The sequence below is a fragment of the Choloepus didactylus genome, chromosome 20 (genome assembly GCF_015220235.1).
Source record: "Choloepus didactylus isolate mChoDid1 chromosome 20, mChoDid1.pri, whole genome shotgun sequence".
Taxonomy (NCBI): Eukaryota; Metazoa; Chordata; class Mammalia; order Pilosa; family Megalonychidae; genus Choloepus; species Choloepus didactylus.
In genome coordinates this window covers 62,283,256-62,308,736 of record NC_051326.1, presented here as the reverse complement: position 1 = coordinate 62,308,736, position 25,481 = coordinate 62,283,256, and the positions used below count along the sequence as shown (strand labels likewise).

Here is a 25,481-nt window from a genome sequence, read left to right as displayed (position 1 = left end):
ACTGGGCATTGTCACATGTCAATTGAAATAGAGTAACCAAAAGGTCCCACACACAACAGAGTTGCCCCAATAGGGATTAATAGGACATGATCTTTTCTGGGGTACATAACAGTATCAAACCAGTACATCAATATATGCCCAATACCATCAAAACACCATCACTCAGAGACAATAACTGATGCCCACAAGTTCCGAATTACTGAATAAATTATTTCCTATTATTTTACATCGAATACATTTTCCATCAAAAAATGTCTTGATCTCCCCCAAAAGAATTCATCCTCCTAGTAAACACTTTTCCCTCTTATTCATGTTTTCATAGTTATTCCTAAACTGAGTTTCATTTAGCACACCAATGCTTGTGTCACTGAATGACAGTGCATGCTGATTACCAACCTAGTGTTTCATGGACTTGACGTATTATTTAAAAGTTTATATTAGTACAGACAGAATTTATCATGTGATTTCTCTAGTTTGCTTATCAGAGTGGCACATGAACACTCTCTACTTCCACTGGATTTATATTATGAGTTCTCTCATGACACATGATCAGACCATCTACTAAGAGCTTTGATACACAGGTGACATTCATATCAGTTCTCTTCTATATGAATTTTCTTAGACTAAATGAAACAATAAAGATGACTAAAAGCAATACCACGTTGATTACAAACCATTTCTTCAGTATGTGAGTTCTCTGGTGTGTTTAAAAGTTAAATTTATGGCTAAAGTCTCTTCTATATTAAAAAATACTCATACAATAAGTACTTTCATTCCATTTAAAGTCAGAATACTGACTTAAGGCTTACTACAATGATGACATTCATTGGGTTTTTCTAAAGTGTGAACAATTTCATGTTGTCTAAAGTTAGAAACATTAAGTTTTCCAATATAGATGGTTTACTTATGGCTTCTGTCCACTGCACATTCTTTCACATTACTGAGGGCATAACTATGAGTGAATGCTTTCCACATAGATGACATATATAGGTTTTCTCTGCATGTGTGAGTTCTCTCATGTCATTTAAGGGAAGAGCAATGACTGAAGGCTTGGCCACATGGATGGCACTCAGAGTTTCTATCCAGTGTGAGTTCTCTTATGTTTAAGGGCAGAGCAGTGAATGAAATTTTTCCATAGAGAAGACATTTATGGGGTTTCTCTCCTGTGAGTTCTCTCATGTTTGTGAAGGTGAGCAAACCGACCAAAGACTTTCCCACATAGATGACACTGATGTGGTTTCTCTCCTGTGTGAGTCCTCTCATGTTGGTGAAGATGAGCAGATTGACTGAAGGCTTTCCCACACAGGTGACATTTATGGGGTTTCTCTCCAGTGTGCCTTTTCTGGTGTTGTTTAAGGTAATCAGAACAGCTGAAGGCTTTCCCACATATATGACATTCATGAGGTTTCTCTCCTGTGTGGTATCTCTCATGTTCACAAAGAAGAGCAGATTGACTGAAGGCTTTCCCACATAGATGGCATTTATGCTGTTTCTCTGTGTGAGTTCTCACATGTTGGCGAAGACTAGCAGATTGACTGAAGGCTTTACCACATAGATGGCATTTATGGGGTTTCTCTCCTGTGTGAGAGCTCTCATGTTTTTTAAGGGAAGAGTAATGACTGAAGGCTTTCCCACATAGGTGACATGCATGAGGTTTCTCTCCAGTGTGTGATACCTGATGTATTTTAAGGTAAGAGAAAACACTGAAAGCTTTCCCACATACATTACATTCATGGGGTTTCTCACCAGTGTGTGACATCTCATGTCTTTTAAGGGAAGAGGAAAGACTGAAGACTTTCCCACATACATGACATTCATGGGGTTTCTCTCCAGTGTGAGATTTCTCATGTATTTTAAGAGAATAGGAGCGACTGAAGGCTTTCCCACATAGGTGACATTCATGAGGTTTCTCTCCTTTGTGACTTCTCTCATGTTCGTGAAGCTGAGCAGATTGACTGAAGGCTTTCCCACATAGATGACATTCATGTGATTTACTTCTAATGTGATTAAAAGATGACTGCTCACTGAAGACTTTCTCAAGTGGTTTGGGAAAATATGGTTTCCTTTTCATTTGAATTAATGATTGTTGACTAACTGTGGATGTGTGAGTGGTATCTTCTTGCAAATAATTACATTTCATAGAATTCTTCTCAGTGTGAGATATCTGCTGTGGGGAGTTAGATGAGAAATGGTAAAACATTTGTCACTGTGCATTAATTTCTTCATTACCATACATATTAATTCTAGAATAATTCTTCGGTAATAGTCTCCAGTAAAAATTTCCCACATGTTAGTTTCATATACACATTATTCTCCTTCATGCAAGATTTTCTCTATTATAGCATCCCACTTGCAAAGCTATCCAATCAATTTGGAACTTCATGATATAGCAAAGTTTATGTATGTGAGCCATGTCTACACAACTGTGTGTTTTTTTTACAAGAACTCAATTTATAGTTTTGTGGTCAATTTATTTTTCCTTAAATCTAAACTGTCACAGATTTTTGCTGGATTAGCATTTAATCTCAACATTAATTACAGCTAGATGACTGTACCTTAATTCCTGATCTATTTCATCCACAGGTGTCTACTTGGAAAACTAAGATTCACACTAAAGAAGCTTACCAATGACATGATGTTAGAAGTGTTTTTCCTGCAGGTAGATTGTGTAAATAGAATTTCTTCTTTTTTAAAGATGCTTTTCCTGACTGTAATTAATAGAAAAAAAACACAACAGAATGTTAGAGAACGATCAGGGAATAAAAATGTTAAAAAGTCCCAAATACCTTGTCAGTATGTTTCAAACATTGACACTTGACTGAGAAAGAATATCAAATTAAGGAATACTTTAGACAGAAAAAAACATCACAGGACATTAAAAATCAGAACATATTTTCAGTATGGAAATATGAGAAAAATAAAAAGTTGGGATGTCAGTGAGGTAAAAAGAGGGAAATTCTTCCAAGAGTATGACAAGGACAAGGCTTATTATGTAAAGGCTGAACTCCAATAGTACATGAATATCTCTTCCCTAAAGTCAAAGACATATGAATAGAGCTTGATAAATATATGGAATAATGACCACATAAGAAAAATCCCCTTATATCCTTGCCTACATTTCAGAAATCCTAATACCCTTAAGGAGACCTGAAGTTAATATTCCAAAGGACCTACTCACTAAGTGATGAGGCCCTCCTGTACTGGTGATGCACAGGTTCATAGAGCTCACCTTGACTCTGATTTTGAAGAAATCTTATTGCTTCTCTCCACACTTCCTCTCCATGCACCAAGTGGAAAATCACATCTGATTTGAAGACCTGACATCCTGTTTGTAGGAAAAAAGACTTTGAGTTAAGTGCAAATAACTATTCATTATAAAGCCCATGGCATGCTACCAAAGAAAAAGAACTGAAAGTCAGAAAGGCAAAAATCCTTTGAACACAGAACATTGACAATATTTCATCAGCAATGGGGTAACTTCTTTGCCTTGTTCCTGTTACAGTTGGGACCTATGGTTGTTGTTGACCATGCACAAGTTCTAAGGCACTTGAACACAGAACACCGACAGTATTTCACCAGCAGATGGGTAATGTTTGACCTTGTGTCCATTATACCCAGGACCACAAACTGTTGCTGCCCACGGACAATTTCAAAGAGATATGGCAGAATCCTCCATATTATAAACGGGGAGATATTCTGTTTCAACAGTGGTTATTTTCAACAATAATACAATAAACATAAATTCCACCCAAACAATCTAAATTCTATATGGAAAAGGATATACATGGTATTTTTACTATTGTGTCCTGAAGTCTCAGAATACCCTCAAAGCAGTATAATCATTTCAAAATATTTAGTAACTTAACCCATTCAAAAGTTATTCATTGACTTCCCACCACAGCTCTAAGTGTTGGCGATTGGGATTCAAGAAATACATTAACTTACGGACAGGAAGATTAAATTCTTGGGGGATGAAGTAGATGTAAGTAAAAAGTATGGAAACACATTTCATTTGGGCAGTTGTGTTTTAAAATAATTTAAATGTTTTTGTGGTAAAAAACATAAAGAACATAAAAGGTTATACAACAATATGGAGAAGCTGACCTAGACACTTGAATAAATAGATGATATATGATAGATACATAGGCAGATAGTTGATAGATACCAATGATGGATAAATTCTGAGAGACTCACCCACTGAGACCAGATGATTGATATTCTCCAGCATCACTTCTCTGAACAGATTTCTCTGGGCTAGGTCTAGCAGGGCCCACTCTTCCTGGGTGAAGTCTACAGCTACATCTTTGAAGGTCAATAACTCCTAAAATATCACAGAACTTTGGGTTCACATAGGGAATTTCTTACCAATGTCCTGAGTGTGATGCTCAAAATGACAACACTGAAGGTCAATAACTCCCAAAATATCACAGAACTTTGGGTTCACATAGGGAATTTCTTACCAATGTCCTGAGTGTGATGCTCAAAATGACAACACTGAGGAAGCAGAGACTATGTAAATAAAGATATAAATGTATAAGTAAGATCACTCTCAATGTCAACTGGCATCTGCATTTCAGATACACTCACAAATGACATTCTTAATACACAGACCACAGTGGTAAAAACAGCTTGGTACTATATTAAAGAGGCCTATTGATAAATGAAATTGAATTGAGAGTTCAGAAGTAGACCCTCAGATCTATGGTCAACTGATTTTAGACAAGGCCCTTAAATCACTAAACTGGGACAGAACAGTCTCTTCGATAAATGGTGTTGAGATAACTGGATATCCATATCCAAAGGAATGAAAGAGCACTGTATCTCACGCATACAAAATTTAACTCAAAGTGGATCAAACACCTAACTTTAAGAGCCAGTACCATAAAACTCCTAGAAGAAAATATTAGGAAACATCTTTAAGACCAAGTAATAGGAGGTAGCTTCTTAGAACTTATAACCCAAGCACCAGCAATGAAAGAAAAAACAAATAAATGGGATCTTGTCAAGACTGGATACTTCTGTACTTCAAAGGTCTTTCTCAGAAGGGTGAAAAGGCAGCTAATTCAATGGGAAAAATATTTGGTGACCAAATATCTTATAAGGTTTTGGAATCCAGAATATATAAAGAAATCCTACAACTCAATAATAAAAAGAAAAAAAGAATTAATGGGCAAAAGACTTCAACAGCCATTTCTCCAAAGAGGAAATAAAAATAGATAAAATGCACAGGAAAAAAATGCTCATCTTTACTAGCTATTATGGAAATAAAAACCAAATCACAAGATTATCATCTCACACCCATTTTTAGAATGGCCACTATTAAACAAACAGGAAACTACAAGAGTTCGAGAGAATATGGAGAAATAGGAACACTTATTCACTGCTGGTGGAAATATAAAATGGTAGAGTCGCTGTGGAAAATGGTTTGGTGTTTCCTCAGAAACCTAAATATCGACTTGCCCTATGACCCAGCAGTTCCGCTATGCAGTATATATTCAGAAGATATGAAGAAGGGATATAGACATTTCTACACCAATGAACATAGCAGCACTGTTCACAACTGCCAGAAGACAGAAGCAATCCAAGTGCCCTTCAACCAATGAATGGATAAACAAAGTGTCGTATACACATATGATGGAATATTATTCAGCAATAAGATGGAATGAAGTCCTGAAGCAGGTGACAACATGGATGAACCTTAAGGACATAATACTTAAGTGAAATCAGTCAGTCACAAAGGGACAAATGCCTATGATTCCACTGATATGAACTAATTAGAATATTTAAACTCATAGTCATAAAACATAAAATATAGGTACCAGGAGATAGAATAAGGCTAGACAATGGGGATGGGTTGCCTAGTATCTACAGAAATTTTAACAAGCTTCAACATAAATGTTTGGAAATGGCTAGAGAAGATGGCAGCTAATTTTTGGGAATATAATAGTCCTGAATCGTAGGGGAATATGGTTGAAAGGGATTGTTTAGAGCCATGTACATCACCAGAAGGAAAGCCAGAGGCTAAAATATGGGATTGTGTAACACAGTCAGCACTGTAGTAGATGATATTTATGATTAACACTAGAAATATAAATAAATGCTCTCATGAATGACTACAAATGTATGACACTTGTACAGAGTTTATAATAGAGTGGTATATGACGGAAAATGTGCATATTGTAAAATGCAGACAATAGTTAATAGTAATATCTTATGCTTTTGGTCAACTAACAAATGCACTACAACACTAGGGGTCAATAATAGGGGGAGACAAGGGGTGTGGTGTGCTTTGTGTTTTCCTTTATAGGCCTATTTATTATTTCTGCATTTGAAGCAATGGAAACGTTCTATAATCATTTGTGATGACTACACAACTAGGTGATGATACTGTGAGATGGATTATACGGTGTGAATAAAAATAGAAACTGCAGTTTAAAAATAATAAAGGGAAGATGGAGGATTGTGAAAATTTGTTATGGACATAAATGTGACAAAAATGAAATAGCTTACCGAGATGGAAGATGCTGGAGGGAACTGGTGGGGGAGAGGACATACAGCACTTACTAGAACATACTAAATGTGTTTACTAACTCTGATATAAAGTGGTAAGTTGATTTCATAAGTCTGTTCTTTTTCCAGGGGTAAAATTAAAATTTAGGTACATACTCACACTCAGCTTTGTTAACTATACTTAAAATATTGTGTTATCATCACACAATATTGTGCTATACACTTCCAAACCCATACAAAAAACCTTATTAAACATTCTGTACTCCTTAAGCATCAATTGCCCAATCTCTGCCCTCCTTCCATCTCCTGATAACCAATTGTCTCAAATTTAACTCTGAGTTTGCTCTTTACAGTTAGTTCATATTAGGGAGACCACACAATATCTGTCCCCTTTATCTCTGGCCCACTTTGCTCAACACAACATTGTCAAGGTTCATCCACATCATTGCATACATCATGACTTCATTCCTTTCAGCAGCTGCACAATATTCCATCACACGTATACACTACAGTTCGCCCCTCCACTCATCAGTCAATGGACCCCTGGGCCACCTCCATCGACTGGCAATCCTGAACAATGCTGCCATAAATGTTGCTGTGCAAATGTCGATTCATGACCCTGCCTTAAGTTCTTCTGAGTATGTACCTAGGAATGGGATTGCTAGATCACAAGGCAGTTCTATACTTAGCTTCCAGATGAACCCAAACATTGCCCTTAGAGCAGCAGCACAATTGCACTTCCCCATCAACAGTGAACAGGAATACCCTTTTAAAGTTTTATTCACACACCATACAATACAACCTAAGTGTACAATCAATGAATCCTGGTATAATCACATATGCATTCACCACCAGAATCTATCAAAGAACATTTTCACTTCTTTGAAAAAGAAAGAAAAGTGTCCCATACACCTCCTTAGTATCCCCCTATTTAATTAACATTTAGTTTTGGCATAATGTCTTTGTTATAATTAATGAAAGACTACTATAATGTTACTGTTAACATAGACACTAGTTTGCATTAATTGTATTTTTCCCATACACCACCCCATTTTTAACACCTTGTAATAGTGACATACATTTGTTCTAGTTCATGTAAAAACTTTCTTATATTTGTACAATTAGCCACTGTCATCATCCACCCTAGGCTTCACTAAGGTACACAGTTCCAATATATACATTAAGGTATGTTCACAAAGGTATACATACCCAGTGAGCATGACTGAAAAAGATGGGGTTGTATGATCACATAAGAAAATCTAGAGGATAAAAACTAGTAGTGTATAATTTAGCAAAACCTATAGTGGACAATGACAGTGGTTAATTGTACAAATATAAGAAAGATTTTGCATGAACTAGAACAAATCCATGTCACTAATACAAAGTGTTAATGGTGGGTGGTATATGGAGAAAATACAATAAATGCAAACTAAGGTCTATAGTTAGCAGTAACATTGTAATGTTCTTTCAATAATAGTAGCAAAGGCATTATACCAAGGCTTAATATCAATAATAGGGGTAAAAAAGGGAGGGATGTGATTTTTTTCTTTTTGGAAGAAACAGGAATATTCTCATATGGATTGTGGTGGTGAATTCATAACTATGTGATTATACTATTGATTGCATACTTGGGATGGATTTTATGGTGTGGGAATAATACTGTTAAAATTTAAATATCTACCACAATGTATTATACATCCTTATTATTTTCTTACTGAGAATTTGAATTTATATTTGAGTAGATTCCAAGTGTTTCACTTTTATTAATTCCCTAATTTTAGATTTTTAAATCTGATTATGGTTACAACTATTACTAGAAAAACACTGTAAGATATATAGTATATGCTGATGTATATATGAAAATAATATTCCTTTTATAAAAGAACAGGTCATTGTTCTTATGACTACTTGCATATTTAATGTAGAAGTGTCCCGTATTACAACACATACTCTGAGAATGGACATCAAAAGCCACCTGCACACTGAAATCTCCTGGGAGCTTCAACAAATTCTAATATCTGGGTCTGGTCAGAGATTCTGATTTAACAACTCCTGAGTGTGGCTCAGTTGTTCACAGTTTGAAAAACCCAGCTGTGATTCCAACAGGCATCAAAGTTTGAGAACAACTTCTCTAAGGAAGCTAAGATCTCAAACAGGGCCTTGGTACTCATAGCGTGTGATAAGGATCTGCAGCATTACCATGTCTGTAAGCTTCATAGAAAAGCAGAATCAAAGGCCCTATCCCAGACTTATGGAATCAGGATCTGCATTTTTACAACATTCCAGGAAAGTCTCATGTTTGCTGAAGAATGGTTAGCAATGGTCCACAACTCATTTCTGTCCTAGAGGTCTATGGGAATCCTATACTTTATGCATGACTGGTCCCTAAACCCACAACTTGTCTAATAAGAATATATTTTCAAAATTTAACATGGGCAAAAACTCAAGAGGAATTAAGACATTCCCATACAAATAAAAGTTAAGGGAGTTTGTCACCACTATGCCACCCTAAAAGAAATGGTAAGGGAAGTTCTGGTTGCAAAGAAGGTACAGTAGACAACAGATTGAACTTTTATGAATAAATAGTGATCTCCAGTAAAAAAAAACCTCATGGAAAATATAATGCCATTACTATAGTTTTGGGAGGTTGTATTTCCACTTTTTACATACCAGAGGATCTATAATATAAATGCACAGCAGTAGGTAATTCATGACAATAACTTCATAACGCTGAGTAGATGGAGGAGTATAGGACTGTAGTATGTGTATGATATTGAATTTAAGTTGATATAAAAACAAATGAGATTGTTATAGATATAGGATGTTAAATTTAAGTCCCATTGTAACCAGAGAGAAAATAATGGAAAAATATGCACAGAAAGAAATGAGAAGGATTTCTAAGTATTCAGTATATAAATAGGCAAAGGGTTTGAATATTTATCCAAGGATGTATAGATGTCAATAAGCACATATTCAATATCATTCATTGGCCAATGGGGAGATGCAAATCAAAGCCAGAGATACCAACTCACACCCATTAGAAAAACTATAAAAAAATGGAAAGTAACAAGTGCTGGTGAGGATAAAGACAAGGGAGATCTTAATACATTGCTGGTGGGAATATGAGATGACGCAGCAGTGTGTAAGAAAACTTCGGCAGTTCGTAAGGAAATTGGGTATGGAAACAGTAATTAATCCAGCATTCCCAGCACTAGGTAGCTACAAAAACAATTGAAAGCAAGGATCCAGGGAGACATTTGAACTTCAAAATTAATAGCAGCATTGTTTAAGGAAGCCAGGAGTGGAGACAACCCAAAGGTCCACAGCGTATGAATGCATACACAGAATGTGTTATATACATTCACTAGAATATTGGTCAGCCTGGAGAGGAGGAAGGTTATGATGAATAGTGCTACATGGATGAACATTGAGAACACAGAGGGACAGATATTGTATGATTCCACTAGTATGAAACAGAGTGTGTAAATTCATAGAGACCAAGTAGAATACACATTGCAGGGGTAGAGAAGGGAGAATTAGGAATTCATGCATGACAGGTGCAGGTTTTTTTTTTTAAGGTGATGGCAATTTTTGGTTAATAGATGGTGGTGACAGAAGCACAGGATTGTGAGTGTGATTAAAATCCCACTAATGTGGAGTTTGAGATATGAAAGTTCATCTTGCATATACATTACTCAATTAACAAGACTGAGACAGAGATTATAGACAATAACAAAAGCACTACATAATCCCAGACTGGATTTAATGATGCTGGAAAAAATGCCCAAAAACACATTATGGGACATATGAACAAATCATCTGAACCTACTATTCACCCAGATAACCAGACCCACTAAGTTTTCTCATTTTGTGTATCATTCTATCTTCTATCTATCTATCTCAACATTTAAGGATGTATACCTCATGCTCCCTGAAAGCTTATTATTTATTTATATATTTATTAACAAGAATAGTCAATTATGCAACCTCCTTAAATGCAGTTATCAAATTCATCCCTTGGTGTGGTATATTTGCTACAATTGATAAAAGCACATTTTTATAATTGTACTAACTATAGCCCAAGATTTAACTTAGGGTTCACTGTGTTGTGTAGTTCCATGAATTTCTTTTTATTCTTGTACCATATATATAACCCACAAGTCACCTTTTAAACCACATTCAAATATACAACCAAGTCCTGTTAATTACATTCTCAGTGATGTGCTACCATCAACACCATCGTTTACCAAATAATTTCCATCATCTGAAATAGAAACTAAATTTTAAGCATTAACTCCTTATTCCCTACACTCACTCTATCCCTTTGTAACATTTATTCTTGATTCAGACTCTATGAGTTTGTTACTGTATTTATTTCAACCATTGCCTAATATATCAGTGAGATCATACAATATATGTCCTTTTGTGTCTGGTTTATTTCAGGCAACATGATGTCTTCAAGGTTCATCCACATTTTCACATGTGTAAGTTCATTCCTTTTTAAGACTAAACAATATTCCAGGATTCAAGATGGCGGTACAGGAGTCAGCTGCTCAGTTCGCCATGACCCTCAAGGTGCAGGAGTACCTGACCCTCAAGCTGTCACTGACATCTGAGTTTGCTTTGTCTTTTCCTGACCATGGGTGAGAAGCTCCATCCAGGACAGGGAATAAGTAGCTCTTAAATTAATGGATGAATGCATAAATGTTATTTCAACAATTCTGTCCAAAGCAGTAAGACGTGAAACACAAGTATAACTGTTAGGAAGGAGAAGACACCCTGTCAGCCACCAGTGCCAAGTGTGGTACTGCCCAAGTAAGAACCTTGCTGAGTTGTGTATTTCATCTAGAAAAAGAGAAAGTGAGCTCTGCCGGTATTTTCAACATGCTGGGGGCTGAGGGCCTGACGCTGGGCCGTGTGTGGCTTGTGTGTTGCCCTTGGTGCGGGCACTGTCCAAAGGGATGAGAAGATACCCCACTGTGATGAGTTGCAGCCCCAGAGCCCCTACCAAGGGCGTGCAGTGGTTGGTGCCACGCTGCAGTGTGCACAGCTCACATTCTTAGTTTTCTCATACTACCCTTTTGAAGATGGCCGGTGCTGTAGGAAGATTTCTACCAGGACCAGCAGGCTGAGGAGGAGGCAGAGGAGAGCATGGAGGCACCAAAAGCTCCCTTCCCCTTTTCCCCTGGCCTGCTCTCGTAAGCCGCTTCGTGAGGGGAAACAAGAAACTGAGCTCATCAGATCCCCCTGGAAGTTGACCAGAAACATGTCAGTTTCAAGAGGCCCATTTAAAATAAGGGGTGTGAACCACTGCTGGCCGTGGCAGGGTGCCTCACTTGGGGCGTGTGCTGTGCCTGCAGAGGTCAGCTCATGATGGTGCGAAGCCACTAGGATTCACAAGCCTAAACTGCATTGCACACCAGCCACTGAGATGGACTCTCCAGGACCACCCTTCAGTGCTCAGTCCAGCCCGAGTCATTGTCATCAATGTCACCAGTGTTGTGATATTTACGAATCTCTTCTGAGGATTCTTTCTTGACTGTGAAAAACAAAAAACACATGCCATTGGGGAAACATTTCCTTCCTACACTGGTAAAAATGGCTGAAAACATTATAATGACAAACTAAAATGCATTGCTTTGTCAGCAAAAACTGTCAGAAAACCCACAGCAAACGCTGGAGAAAGTATGAAGCACGAATGAGGCAGTGTGGGGAGAGTGCTCTGAGTGGACAAAAGTGCAGATGTGTCATGTGAGCCGCAGCTTATGGAGTTCAACAGATTCCGTTTCAGTAACAAAAATGGGAAGAATCCCTTTTTGTGAGTCACTGAAGGGGAAATGTGCTGAAGAAAATATAATTTAACATCAGTTATCTGGATGGAGAGATTCTGTGATCTTAAAAGCTGTAATGCAACAAATACCAAGGACAAAATGAAGATTTGATTAATAAAAGCTTTAATCTTTTGGTATAACCAGATAAAATAGGACCAGAATTTAAAAACAAATTTAAAAAGGTATTGTTACCAAATATGGACCACAGAGCTGGTTCAAGTCAAGGAGAAAGATGCAAGACCTCCTCTCCTCCCTGTGGAGTGTTGGACAAGGGATGCAGACAAACTGTGTAGAAGGAAAAATGTATTAAGTTGAAACATAAAATTGCATTTTTTTCATAGGTTAAAAAAAATATTCCATTGTGTATATACACCACATTTTATCCATTCATTGGTTGATAGGCCATTGGGATGCACCAATCTTTTGGCAATTGTGAATAAAGGCACTATGAACATCAATGTTCAAATATCTGTTCTAGTTCCTGCTTTCGTATTTTTTAGGTATATATGTAGAAGTTGGATTGCCAGCTCTGGTGGTAGTCCTGTATTTAACTTACTATGGAACTGCCAAACTGTCTTCCACAGTCTTTGCACCATTTTACATTCCCAAAAGCAATGAATGAGCATTCCTGTTTCCCCACATCCAAACAACTGTAATTTCCATCTTTCTAGTGGATGTGAAATAGTATATAATTGTGGCTTTGATTTGCATTTAACTAATGGCTAATGATGTTGAACATTTTTCATTCAGTCTGTCCCTTTTCTGTCCCTTTCAGTCCAGGCTGGCAATGGTTCCATTCATACAGATCCCAACAAAAACTTGACAGTTTTGCATGTAGTACACTGGGGTCCAATTATCAGACAGAAGGACTTTCCATAGATCCTTCCTGGGTAACAGCACTTCCAATCCTGATGTGCACTGAAATTGCTAACTGGATCCATCTTCAGTTAACCCCCACATGGAGCACTAGTCTCTGGGAACTCACTTTCCAGAAACTTGGAATTTTCCAAACCATCTATTTCTGGTTTATTTGTGTGCAGGAGTTCAGTTCTCAGCTTATCCCTTTCCTCTTGCATTTTAGTATAAGCTGCAAGTAGAAAACATGCTACACTTTCCACATTTAGCTTAGAAATCTCAGCTAAATATCCAAGTTCATCACCTTTAAGTTCTGCCTTCCACCTGATAATAAGAACTCAATTTTGTCAAGTATATTGCCACTTTAAAACAAAGAACTCCTTTCCTTCAGCTTCCAATAACATGTCCTTCATTTTCTTCTAAGGCATCATCAGAAGTACCTTTACATCCATATTTCCAGTCTCTTCAAATCAATCTAGACTTTTTCTATCAAGCACCTCACAATTCTTCCAGCCTCTATCCATTACACAATTCCAAAGCTATTTCCTCATTTTTGGTATTTGCAATAGCAGCATGCCAGTCTCTTTGTACCAAAATCTGTTTTAGTATACTATGCTGCTACAGCAAATACCAGGAAATGGGTTGGCTTGAACAATGGGAATTTATTCATTCATCTTATTATAAGGTTTTATTAACATATTGAGTTAGAGTCTGGGAAAATATCCAAATCAAGGAATCAAAGGCAATGTTTTCTTCCCAAAGACTGCTGGTGATCCTTGACTCATCTTCCACCTGGCAGCATTTCTGCTGGTCTCTTTTCTCTTTCAGTTTTCACTGCTTTCAGCTTTTTGCTTCCATGTTTTCTCTCTCTGTCTTGTCTCCACTTATAAAGACCTCCAGTAATAGGATGAAGACCCATCCCAAATGAGGTGGGTCACACTTGAATTGAAGTGGCCTCATCGAAATGTCCGACTTACCATGGGAATGGATTAACTTTAATAACATGTTTTCTCTTGAGTACATACAGCTCAAAATCACAATTTTAGTGTTCATAAAAACTATATCGTAGTTTGAATATTCATTTTAAATATTTACTTTTACATTTAAAATGGAAATCAGACTATCCTAAATCATGGCCTCATTAAACTGAAGACACTATTCTGTACATCTTGCCACCTTCTGGCAGGATCTGTTCCCCTCAAAAACCTTTGTTTGGAAGAATTCAAAATAGCGTTAAATATCAATCCTTTATCAGTTTTTGCTCATGAAGCTTTAGTATACTGTCATAATTTCATGTAACTAATTTTCCATACCTATCACTAAATTTTTTTTATGTTATTATTGGTAAAATAAATATACCACTCCTTGTGCTCATCTACTTGTCTGCTGTCTTAGGGTAGATGAAGAAAGAGATTGTGATTATGTCTGGAATTTGAAAGAAAAACCAGTTAGAAGATCCTGTTAGAACCAAACAAAACTAAAGAACCTAATATTAAAATAGACACAACTTGAATTGATAATATAATAATTGCAATATTAAAGACAGCATCAATTTTGAATTATACTGTGATATTTTAATGATAATCATATAAATTTCCATTTATATTATTTTATATCATCTATGTTTATATCCTGAATACTATTAACAAAATATAATAGCTATTATTAGTATTAATTATAAGGTGTTAACATATTAATAAATAGAACTTTAAGTTTGAATAAACAGATTATATTAATATTATGTTAGAGTTGATAATATATTAAATTCAAATAATTTTACAAAGGAATGATTTCTAAATCTCTCAGTAATTTTATACACAGGTTATGTGAAGCATCCTTTGGCCAACAAATAAAGTGTTAGCAATTTTTGATTAACTGAAAAATGGGAACATTTACAGAAGAACAGATTACATAAAATTGTATTTTAATAGTCTTTTACATTTCACATAATAAAGTCACTATTGTATGCTCCATATTTATGAAATTCCCCATGTTGGCTAATATCCTACTTTGAAATGTAAAGTAAGTCACAGAAAGGCTTACGACAATTATAATATTTGCTGGTAGAAGAGTATGCTATTTGAATATTTAAGTTATTGTCAACTCAACTGTTTCAATCTAAAACTTGCTGACTGTCATAAAAATATTTTCAAGTGTTACATTGATTATAAATTTAATAGGTTGCATTTCAATGTACACATTACATTTTACATAATTGTGCAATTTTAACTGTTTCAGAAGTTTCCAGTGATCGTTAATCATTTTGTTACGTGTGACTGAACACAACATGAAAATTGCTGGATGACAGCCCTTAAGACAGGGTTTGAAATGTATATGATTCTATTATTTATAATTCTTGGAATATAAGAACCCACACATTATCAGTTAAATCAATGATGCATATGAAACAGAATTCCAGAAATATGCCTTTTTCCACTTCCCTAGTTCTCCTCAAATAAGCTATAATACCTTTATAAAACTAACTTTTGATATAGTATTTTTCAAATATAATAATTCAGATTTAGTAGTGAACACAAAATGTCACAAGGATGGTCCACTAGTATTTAGTATTACTAATAACTTCCCTTGTTCTCTTTAGTCAACCAAAAGAGCCAGAAAAGAAAGGATGGGAAATAGAAAGCTGTGGTCTCCTGGAGAAGAAAAATGTCCCCAGATTTCAGAAAAGCAGAAGTAAAAATTGTTTCACTAAGGTAAACACCAAACCCTCAAGACAACTTTTGGGTTTTCTTTTTCTTTTTAATTTTTTTTGTGGAGTAATGAAAATGTTCTAAAATTGTGGTGGTGAATGCAGGACTATGTGATAATACTGTGAGCCCTGTAAGCCACTGATTGCATACTTTCAATGGATTGTGTGGTGTACTATAAATATATCTCAATAAGGCTGCAGTAAAGAAAAAAATTGCTCAAATGGCTAAAAAGAAAATATGCACAATGAAATCAGGAAAATCATAGATGAACACAAAGAGTACCTATGAAGAGACAGAAATTATGAAAAAAGAACCAAACAGACATTATTCCAGAGTTTCAAAACTAGACTGGGGTGGAGTAATTGTGGGAAGATGGTGCAGTAAGAAGCTCCAGGAATCAGTCCCTCCACCAAAGAAACTATCAAACTGATAGAACTATTTGAATCAACTACTGAGAAATGCTGGAGTCTAGTGGAACACTGCAGAATCCAACAAAAAGCAGGAGGTAGAAGTTGAAAACTGTGATAAATACCAATGAGTTTCCCCCTTCCTCCAGAAGGTACCATCCCCCTTACCCCAGCCTCATGGCAGGCAGCAGTGGGGAATGGGGCTAGGATCCCTGATTAAACCTGCTGGTGGACGTAAAGACAGTCCTCCAAACTCTGGAGGGGAGGGGGATGTGACCTTATCACACATCTCAAATTTACTGGCCATTTATAGAAGCCCTGTGTATATAATATGAAAAAGCTGCTCTCAACTCGCCTCCCCAACCTTTAAAAGAAAACTTTTGCTACATCTAGGCTTTCTCAATGTAAAGAGGCTGTCAACGTATAATTGAGTTAGAAAATCACACATCTTGTAATGCCCATTTGTTGCAGAAAAAAAAATCACAGAAATGTCTTCTGGAAATGACATTGAAATGGAATTTAGATTGCCTCTGGAGGTGACACTGGGAGCGACACACACATCCATGCTTGTTCTGTGGGTTAGAGGACATGGAGCAGAAGGCTAAGAGGAAGAGAAGGTTCTATGACAGACTGGTCATATTTAGAAGATATTTTTATATTATAACCATTCTACTGTGTGGACATTTTAATCCTTGCTACTGTACGTATAGTTGACAATGCTAAGTACATTTTGAAATACTTCCTCTTCCTAGATGTTCTTAAGGTCCTAATAATGTTAAAAGTGGAGCTAGTACAATTTTTTGTAGTTATCATTTTATTAAAATTCATATGAAATATTCTGGGTTATTTTTTAGAATGGCCAAACCACCTGTTTGAGTAGTATACATTTTGTGCATGGTTTGGGGGAGGAGTGAAAATGAAGTGCAAAGGCTCTATACCAATGTTTATAATAAGGCAAGATTAACCACAATCCCTGTGTGTGTGCACAGTTGGCTTTGATTTTCTGTGTATATAGTGTATATAATGGATGAAAATACACAAATTTACATCGTCTTCTACATATTAAAGAGGCTGCCAGTGTATATGACAAAAATAGTAAACTAATATATTTTGTATTAAAATTGCTAGGAAAGATTGTTTTCTGAAATTTTGAGCATTATAGCCCGAAGGGTTGGAGGAGGGATAAAAGGGAAAGGTTCTAGACCAGAATGTTCATATTTCAAAGACACTTTCAGATTAACTGTTGTTACATGTATGCAGTTCATTCAAGACTGCTCTGTATATAGTGGACAAACTAAGTCCTTATTTGAAATATCTGGTCTGTCTATATGTTTAAAAGTGCCTGATGTATGCTGAAAGTATTAAAATATTACTTTGTAAATATGGTTTTACTCAAATTCATAAGAAATAGTGTCTTTCGGATATGGAATTGTTAAACCATCTCTGTGAGCAGCATACTACTGTGGTTTGGCAGAGGTGAGAAAGAAGCAATTGCAAAAGGTAATATGCCTGTGTGTTGAGACAAAACTTTTTTGGCACTGTGCATCTTGTTTGGCAGTATATATAGTGGACAAATGAGTTTTAATTTTGCAATATCTAGTCTGTAGATGTTAAAACAGGTCGTCAGGGTACACCAAAGTAGAGTTAGTACAATTAGCATTGGAAAGCTTGTCTTCTGAAAATAATGTTTGGCTATGAATTTTCTCAACCACCTCTAAGCATTACACTTGCATGTACTTGTCCACTGAACTGCTGGTGAAGAAAAGAAAGTGAGGAGGGAATTATTTGAGGCCAAGATGGTCATGTTTAGGAGATTATAACCACTGATATGCATATACAGTTTTAACAATGCTATATGTGCACTGGACAAGTTCTTATCTGAAACATCTAGTCTTTCTAAATGTTTAGAAGTGCTTGATGTGTTTAAAAATAGAGGTAATAGGATGACATTGTAAGTAGCTTTTTTAAATTGATGGGAAATACCATCATTGGGAACGGAATTGTTAAACCACTTCTGAACATTGTACTCTTGTACTTGTTCAATGGTTTCAGAGAGGTGGGAAATAAGAAATTGCAAAAGAAATTGTTTTGCTGGTGTGTACTAGAAAATTTCTGATCATCAACTGCCTTGTATGTGCATGCATTTAACTTTCTCTACTATATATAGTAGGTATATACTGGAAAATTGAGTCCTAACTTTATAAAATCTAGTCTCCAGGTAATAAAGAGGTTGCCAATGTATGACAAAAGTAGAGTTAGTAAACTAACATATTTTGTATATTTTTGTGTTAAAATTCATAGAAGGATGGCTTTTGTAAGTAACTTTTGGAAATGAAATTGTAAAACCACATCTAAGTGACACATGTGCCTGTAACTCAACTGGGCTTGTGGAGATATAGGATTAGGAGAAATGAAGGGCTATAGACCAAAATACTTCCATTTAGAAGACACTATCAGATATAACCATTGTTACATGTGTGTAGTCTTTCTAGATGTTTAGAAGTGCACAAAGTATGTTAAAAGTAGAGGAAGTAAAATACACTTTGTAGATAGATTTGTTAAAATTCACATGAAATATCTTTTGGAAATGGAATGGTCAAACCACCTGCAGAGCAGTATACATTCTGTTTATACTGTTTCAGGGAGGAGGGAGAAGGAAGTGCCAAGGGCTCTATGCCAAGTCTATTATTTGGGGAAAATAAACCATCATCTTATATGTTCTGTGCATTTTGTTTTTGTATATAATGGACAAGTCCTACTTTTTATCATCTAGTCTTTTTTAGCTGTTAAAGAAGCTGCCAGAGTATGACAGAAGTACAGTGAGTAAATTAATACATTTTGTACATTTCATGTTAAAATGTTCAAAATGTATAGATTTTGTTCTGAAAATGATGGAATTTTACTTGTGGAAACAAAATTGTTAAAATACCCTCCAAACATTGCAGACACAACCACTGGCTTGATAGAATTGAGAAGGGAAAGGGTTCTAAGCTATAATGTTCCTATTCAGAAGACACTTTCAGATTATATCCTTTGTTACATGTGTGTGGTTTATTCAATGTTACTGTATCGTGGACAAATTTAAGTCCTTATTTGAAACATCTGGTCATTCTAGATGCTTAGAAGTATACAACATATGTTAAAAGTAGGGAGTGTAAAAATAGCACTTTAAATTTTTTTTTTGTTGTTAATACAGAGGAATGGATGTATCTGGGCAATGGCACTGCTAAACTAGATGTCTTGGAGCAGTATAGTGAGGGTGTGGGGGTAGGGAAGGGTTCTTTGGCCATGACTAGTTAGATAAGCTGATTATCTGGCCATTGCTCTATCTGCACATTTTAGGTATGATCATGTTAGGGTGTTCACTGCCTAGACATCCCTGAAGTTCGAGAAAGTGGTTAAACTGAAGGAAGGGGTAGCAACAGATAAGATAGAATTTAACAAAGGATTACGAAGTCTCTATAATTTTCTTGGTTGCTATGATATTAGATTAGCTAGAAGGGAAGAACCGATATGGTGGGACTGAAACCCATAGCATTCTTTGAAATTTGCTAACTACTTGTTAAATCACACTTTGAGAGTTATTTTTATTTACATGTTATATTCCACAATAAAAAAATGAAAAAAGCAATAGAATAAAAAATAGTTAACTTGAACTTTGTAAAAATTAAAACCTTTGTTCATGTTAATCCACAGATCATCCAATGACATGTATATATCTGAAAAGCAGAATGAAGTTTAACTTGAGGACAGCATATAACAATATGCTGTCCAGCAGACAGGCATTTGCACACTGGCGTCAAATACAGCAGTATTCATGACCGGCAATGGATGAAGATGGCCCAAAGGCTCATCAACGGAAGAACAGAAGGGCATAGCGTACACATACAACAGAATACTGAATGGCCACAAGAAGGAATGAAGTTGTGAGACATGCAACCAGGTGAATGAACCCTGAGGACACCACGCTGAACAAAACGAGAAACGAAAGGACAGACATTGCACGGCCTCACTAATACAAACTAACAACAATGAGCAAATGCTGAGAACTGAATCCGAATACAGGCCACTAGTGGATACAACATGGGCAGAGACCAGGCAATCCATGACCAAGAAGCTGCATTCTTCAATCAATGACCGCCAACTCTCTGCCCACCTTCCACATCCCAAGACAACCCATGCAGTTGAATTAAACTCTCCAGAGCCCACCCATCACAGCTAGCCTACACCAGCAAGACCACGTACTATCTGTCCTTTTATCTCTGGCTCACTCCACTGAACAGTGCCCTCAAGTTTCACCCAGAAAGCCACATGCCATACAACCCCACTCCTATCCACCGCCGCTCAACATTCCATTGCATGCACACGATTTGCCCCTCCATTCATCAGAATAAAAAGAAACACTTGAAATCCAGGTGTTTTTTTTTATTTTGCATTTTTCTCTGAATATGGTGTCATTTTTGTCCAAAAAAGAAATGAGAAAATGTTTATTAATAGAACTACTGATGTTTATATATAAATGTCAAAATGTGTACATTTTATATTCCAGAGAAAACTGGATTTCTTTAAATAAAATATCATGCTTGGGCTTAGGCTTATCTGCACATCTTTTTATTGAGATGAAACTCACAACACTTAACCATTTTAAACATCATGATCAGTGGTGTTTAGTACATACACAATGTGCATCAGCTTTACTTCCACAGCATTTTCAACTCGAAAGGAAAGCTCATACCCACAAAAAGAGCCCCTCCCTATCTCCAACTCCCTTCAACCCCTATCATCCATTAATCCTTCTGTACTGATTTACCTGTTCTGGATTTTGCATGTAAATGGAATCACCTTAGGCGTGACCTTTTTTATCTGGCCGCTTTCACTTATGTTTTTGAGATTTGACCATGTTACATCTTGGACCATTATTTCACTCCTTTTTATGGCTGAACAGTATTCCAATGTATGGATATAACATTTTGCTTTTTCATTCATTACCAGGACGTTCTGGTGGTAATGGCATCAATATTAATATGATCTTGATGGCCTGGATGTTTACTACAGTGATCTTGTCTTGACTGAGCCCTCCTAATCTAAGAGGATCCAACCTACCTGGAAAGCCAAGTCCTCATAATGGACAAGAGCCACCAGCCCCTCCTGAGGAATAACTTTATTATATGGGAAGTGAAGACAGTTAAACACCTTGCACTAAATGAAGACGACCAAGAGTACTCTTAACCCCATTATAACTGTTTTTCCTTTTGCATCTGCAATATGGGATGGTATTGTTTTCATGAGCTTCTAGAAATTTCACTTGCAAGCTTATTTTTGCTTCCCGTGTTATCACCATTCCTATTTACAGTATATTTGAGAAAATGATATTGTAAAAAGTTACACAGGGCTTTTTTTTAGTTTTCCTAAATGTAAACATACCATTCTATTTGTAACTGATCATAATTCTTAGGATGATTTCTGGTATGACTGAAGGACATTTGAGATCTCTGCATTTAAATATTTCAAATAGCTTTGATAGGTTTAAAAATTGCTTTTTTGCAAAAGGTACTTATAAAGTTATTTGGACTTGCCTGAGATTGTATGAATGAAAATTAGAACCATACTGTATTTACATTTACCTTGATGGTTTATTAGTGGGTGCAAGTTTTCTCTTGTTCTTGGGACTGTGGCAGCCCTTGAATATTTTATAAATTACAGCTGAAATCTGTATCATCTATTAGAAATGGCTAATGTGACTAGGAGAAATGAAATGGCTGTTTATGAAGTTTTTACATACATTAAAGTGTCTAACGTTAAGAAAACTTTAAACATGGTCAATAAAAAAAAATTGTAAGAGCAATTTTTTCTTTTTTCTAGAAATACAGACCAAATCTCTAGACTGTTGCATGAGATTTTTAGGCAACTGGATATATAGTTATTCCTCTAAAACATCAGTTCTTTTTAGATGTAGATACATTGCTCATACACATACACTTTCATTGGCTTCAGTCTGTTTTTACTGGGTTCTCAGGAAGGATATGGACATATTGGATATTTTGAACATTCAGATAAGACTCATTGTGGAGATTCCTGGATTGTGGGCTTCTACAGTAGTCACAAAAGTTCCTGAGTTTCAACTGTTATTTATAAATTCTGAGATGCTATGCTATGTCCATGAAATGGACCTGGTTGGGACTGAGGTAGATCAGAATATAGGGTAAAGGATGATAATGTCTGTATTTTAAAACTTCAGCTTCTGTATGAGACCAAAGGAAGAGATGTTTATTTGGTTCAAGGTTTAAATTTTCTGTAGCACTCTGTCTGATTTAACCTGTCTGATCAGGTTCTTTAAACAACCCAAATACATGAAGCCTAGAATAGGGAATGAGATCTTGTTGTTTTATATAAGTTAATGTAGTACCCAGATACATCCTGAGGTGTTTTGGACAGAAAATAGAAAAGTATTTGTGGGTCTTTTTTGGGGACTGGGAAGAAATGTGGAACAATTGAACTTCTTCACCTGGGGAACTCCTGGTGTTCTCTCAGGCACTTGGGACTCACAATTAAGCCAAGCCCTCGATCTTGAGGCCTGCCTTTCTGAATCTTACTTCTGCAATGGGAAAGCTATGTCTACTTATAATTATGCCCAGGAGTCACCCCAGGGAGCCTCTTTTGTTGCTTGGATGTGGCCTCTCTTTAAGCCAATTCTGCAGGTGGACTTGCCACACTCCTCCCAGTGTGGGATATGACTGCTGGAGGGTGGGTCTCCCTGGCAGCATGGTACATGACTCTCAAGATGGGCCTGGCCCTGGCTTCATGAGATTGAAAATGCCTTCTGGACCAAAAGGAGGAAAAGAGATGGGACAAAACCAGGTTTCAGTAGCTAAAAGATTTCAAATAGTCAAGCAGTCATTCTGGTGGCTACTCTTATGTAAGCTTTAGTCAGATATTGCAAACTACCACACTATGCCAAGCACCAACCAACAGTACTCCTGAAAACTCCAGGGAGTGCACTGGGCTCTAAGTATGAAACTTTTTCTTAGTAACAACCTCCATTTATTTTTATTTCCAGATTTATTTCAGAGAATTCCAGCCGTTAGAGACTCGGTGTGTTAGGTTCCCTGCTGAAACTTCAGGACCTCGAATATTTCCTGGAACACATAAATACAAAGGGATTTATGAATGAATAAATGAATGAATTTATTTTCAAAACAGCCCTTCACAATGGCCTAACATGTACAGCATCATAAGACGGTTTTAATTTTGTAACTGTCTAGTATTTCCAATTAAGATGAACAACTGAGTGTCCCACAGAGTGTTTATTTATCTGTGTAATCGGGGTGCAAACCCTAGAATATAGCCCTTATTAGGTTTATTGAATGTTTTAAAGGGAATATACACAAACAGAGGTTATATTCACCTTCAGAAGTAGAAGCTGGACATGGCAGAATTTTGGGAGAAGACCAAATCACTGCTTTCCTTTGCAACCAGTCTCAGAACCTAGTTGACTTCACAGAGTCTTCCAATTATGACTTCTGATGAGTTCTCCAAACAATAGATGTGAACAAGTGTCATTTACTTACACTTTTATAAGCCCTGACTATATTCACACTTTTTTATATCTAACCAACATCTTACATTTTATTGTGCCAACTTTGGCCTCCATATTTATTTCCTATTTTGATTATTTACATCCATTTTCCATTTTTGTCTTGAATCTACTTCATTACTTTTAATTGCCTCCTCCAAAATACTAGGTTAGTGCTGTTCAATACTGTGAACACTGAATACTTCTAAGCCACATGTTGCTATTAAATTTAAATTACTTAAATTTAATTAAAACTAAAAAAATTCAGTTTTCAGTAGCACTAGCCCAAATTTAAAATGCCCACTAGTCACATGTGGCTAGTGGCTTCTATAATGGACCATGCAGATATAGAACATTATCTTCATCACAGAAGGTACTTACAGGCATACTGATCAGGATCTTAGATATTTCTTCCATTTTTCTATTTATAAATGATTTATATTTTGCTTTGCTCTATTAGTTCCCCTCTGTCTTTCCTCAAATGATTCTTGATTGTATTTCTGAAGGTAAGGGTTATCATTTAATTATTTATTTTTAATTATTGTATTTTTCACAATATAAGGCCAATAATTTTCCTGGGAATATTGGTTTGGCTTTGTGACTTTAGCACTTTTATGTAATATACTCAACTACTTTTTTTCATAATTACATTTTAAAAATCTGTGCCAAGTTTATTTAGAAGAGTTTTCCCCATTAATTTTCAGTGCATACATTATATGTTTTGGTTTTATTTCCATCTGAATAGGGAATACTAATTAGCCCTTTCAAATTTTTGAGTTTTTCCTCCATCTTATTTTCATGATGTGAAATGCATCATGATCACAGGAGACGCAGATATTGATCATGACCAGGTGCTGGCCCAGGCGATCAGGGAAGCCCGGGAGCAGCACCCCAACATGTCAGTCACCAGGGTGGTGCACAAAGAAACCGAACTGGCAGATGAGGGGGACAGTAAGCAGTACTCAAGTTTGTGAACATGAAGCATTCTGACCATTCCAAGTCTTAATGCTACACCACTTCTTCAGCAAATGTTACTACGACTGGTAACAAATTTTACTATGACTGGCAACAAAGAAGCCAGAAGATTAAAATGCCAACACCAAACCTTACCTCAACAGTGCTGGTCGACACTTTTCCCTTGCAGTTTAATATATTGTTTTGTTTTATTATCACTTCTAAAATTCTTGTTTCTTTCTCTCCCCCTTCTCTTTTTTCTAATTAGAAGTTTTGTTTTGGTTTTCTGTTCACTCTGTGTACAACTACCTTCTATGTATGACTCATTTTGATCAACTGACAGTGAACAAAGCCAGCCCAAGCTGGTGAGGTGCCTGTTCACTTGAACAGTTGCCGTTGTGCAGAAAGAAAACCCTGTGACTAAATGAAAAAAGTGGTGTTCTTTCCAGATCCTTTCCATTGAAGTCTTACAGTAAATATTTACAGAGTTTTCTGATTACAGTAATTTACTGTATGAGAAAATACTAATACAGATTAAAAACATTTCTTACGTTGTGAAAATTTTCTGATGTTTGAGAATTTCCTTGAGGAAATTTTTTTACTGGGAACCCTCTTGACTTTCCAGCCCTTTGGCTTTTTACTT

General features: G+C 36.3%; 1 protein-coding gene across 1 annotated transcript in view; it reads right to left on the bottom strand.

The window, feature by feature from the left end:
* Positions 1-765: 765 nt before the first annotated feature.
* The window catches only part of LOC119516515 (zinc finger protein 596-like), a 37,125-nt gene continuing 12,409 nt past the window's right edge, over positions 766-25,481 (bottom strand). Inside the window, exons 2-6 of the mRNA XM_037812810.1 lie at positions 4,461-4,509; positions 4,195-4,321; positions 3,230-3,325; positions 2,626-2,708; positions 766-2,167 (exon numbers count right to left, since the gene is read on the bottom strand). Coding sequence (XP_037668738.1) covers positions 1,148-2,167; positions 2,626-2,708; positions 3,230-3,325; positions 4,195-4,228 — 1,233 coding nt within the window. The 5' untranslated portion in view covers positions 4,229-4,321; positions 4,461-4,509 and the 3' untranslated portion in view covers positions 766-1,147. The remainder of the gene's footprint in view (positions 2,168-2,625; positions 2,709-3,229; positions 3,326-4,194; positions 4,322-4,460; positions 4,510-25,481) is intronic.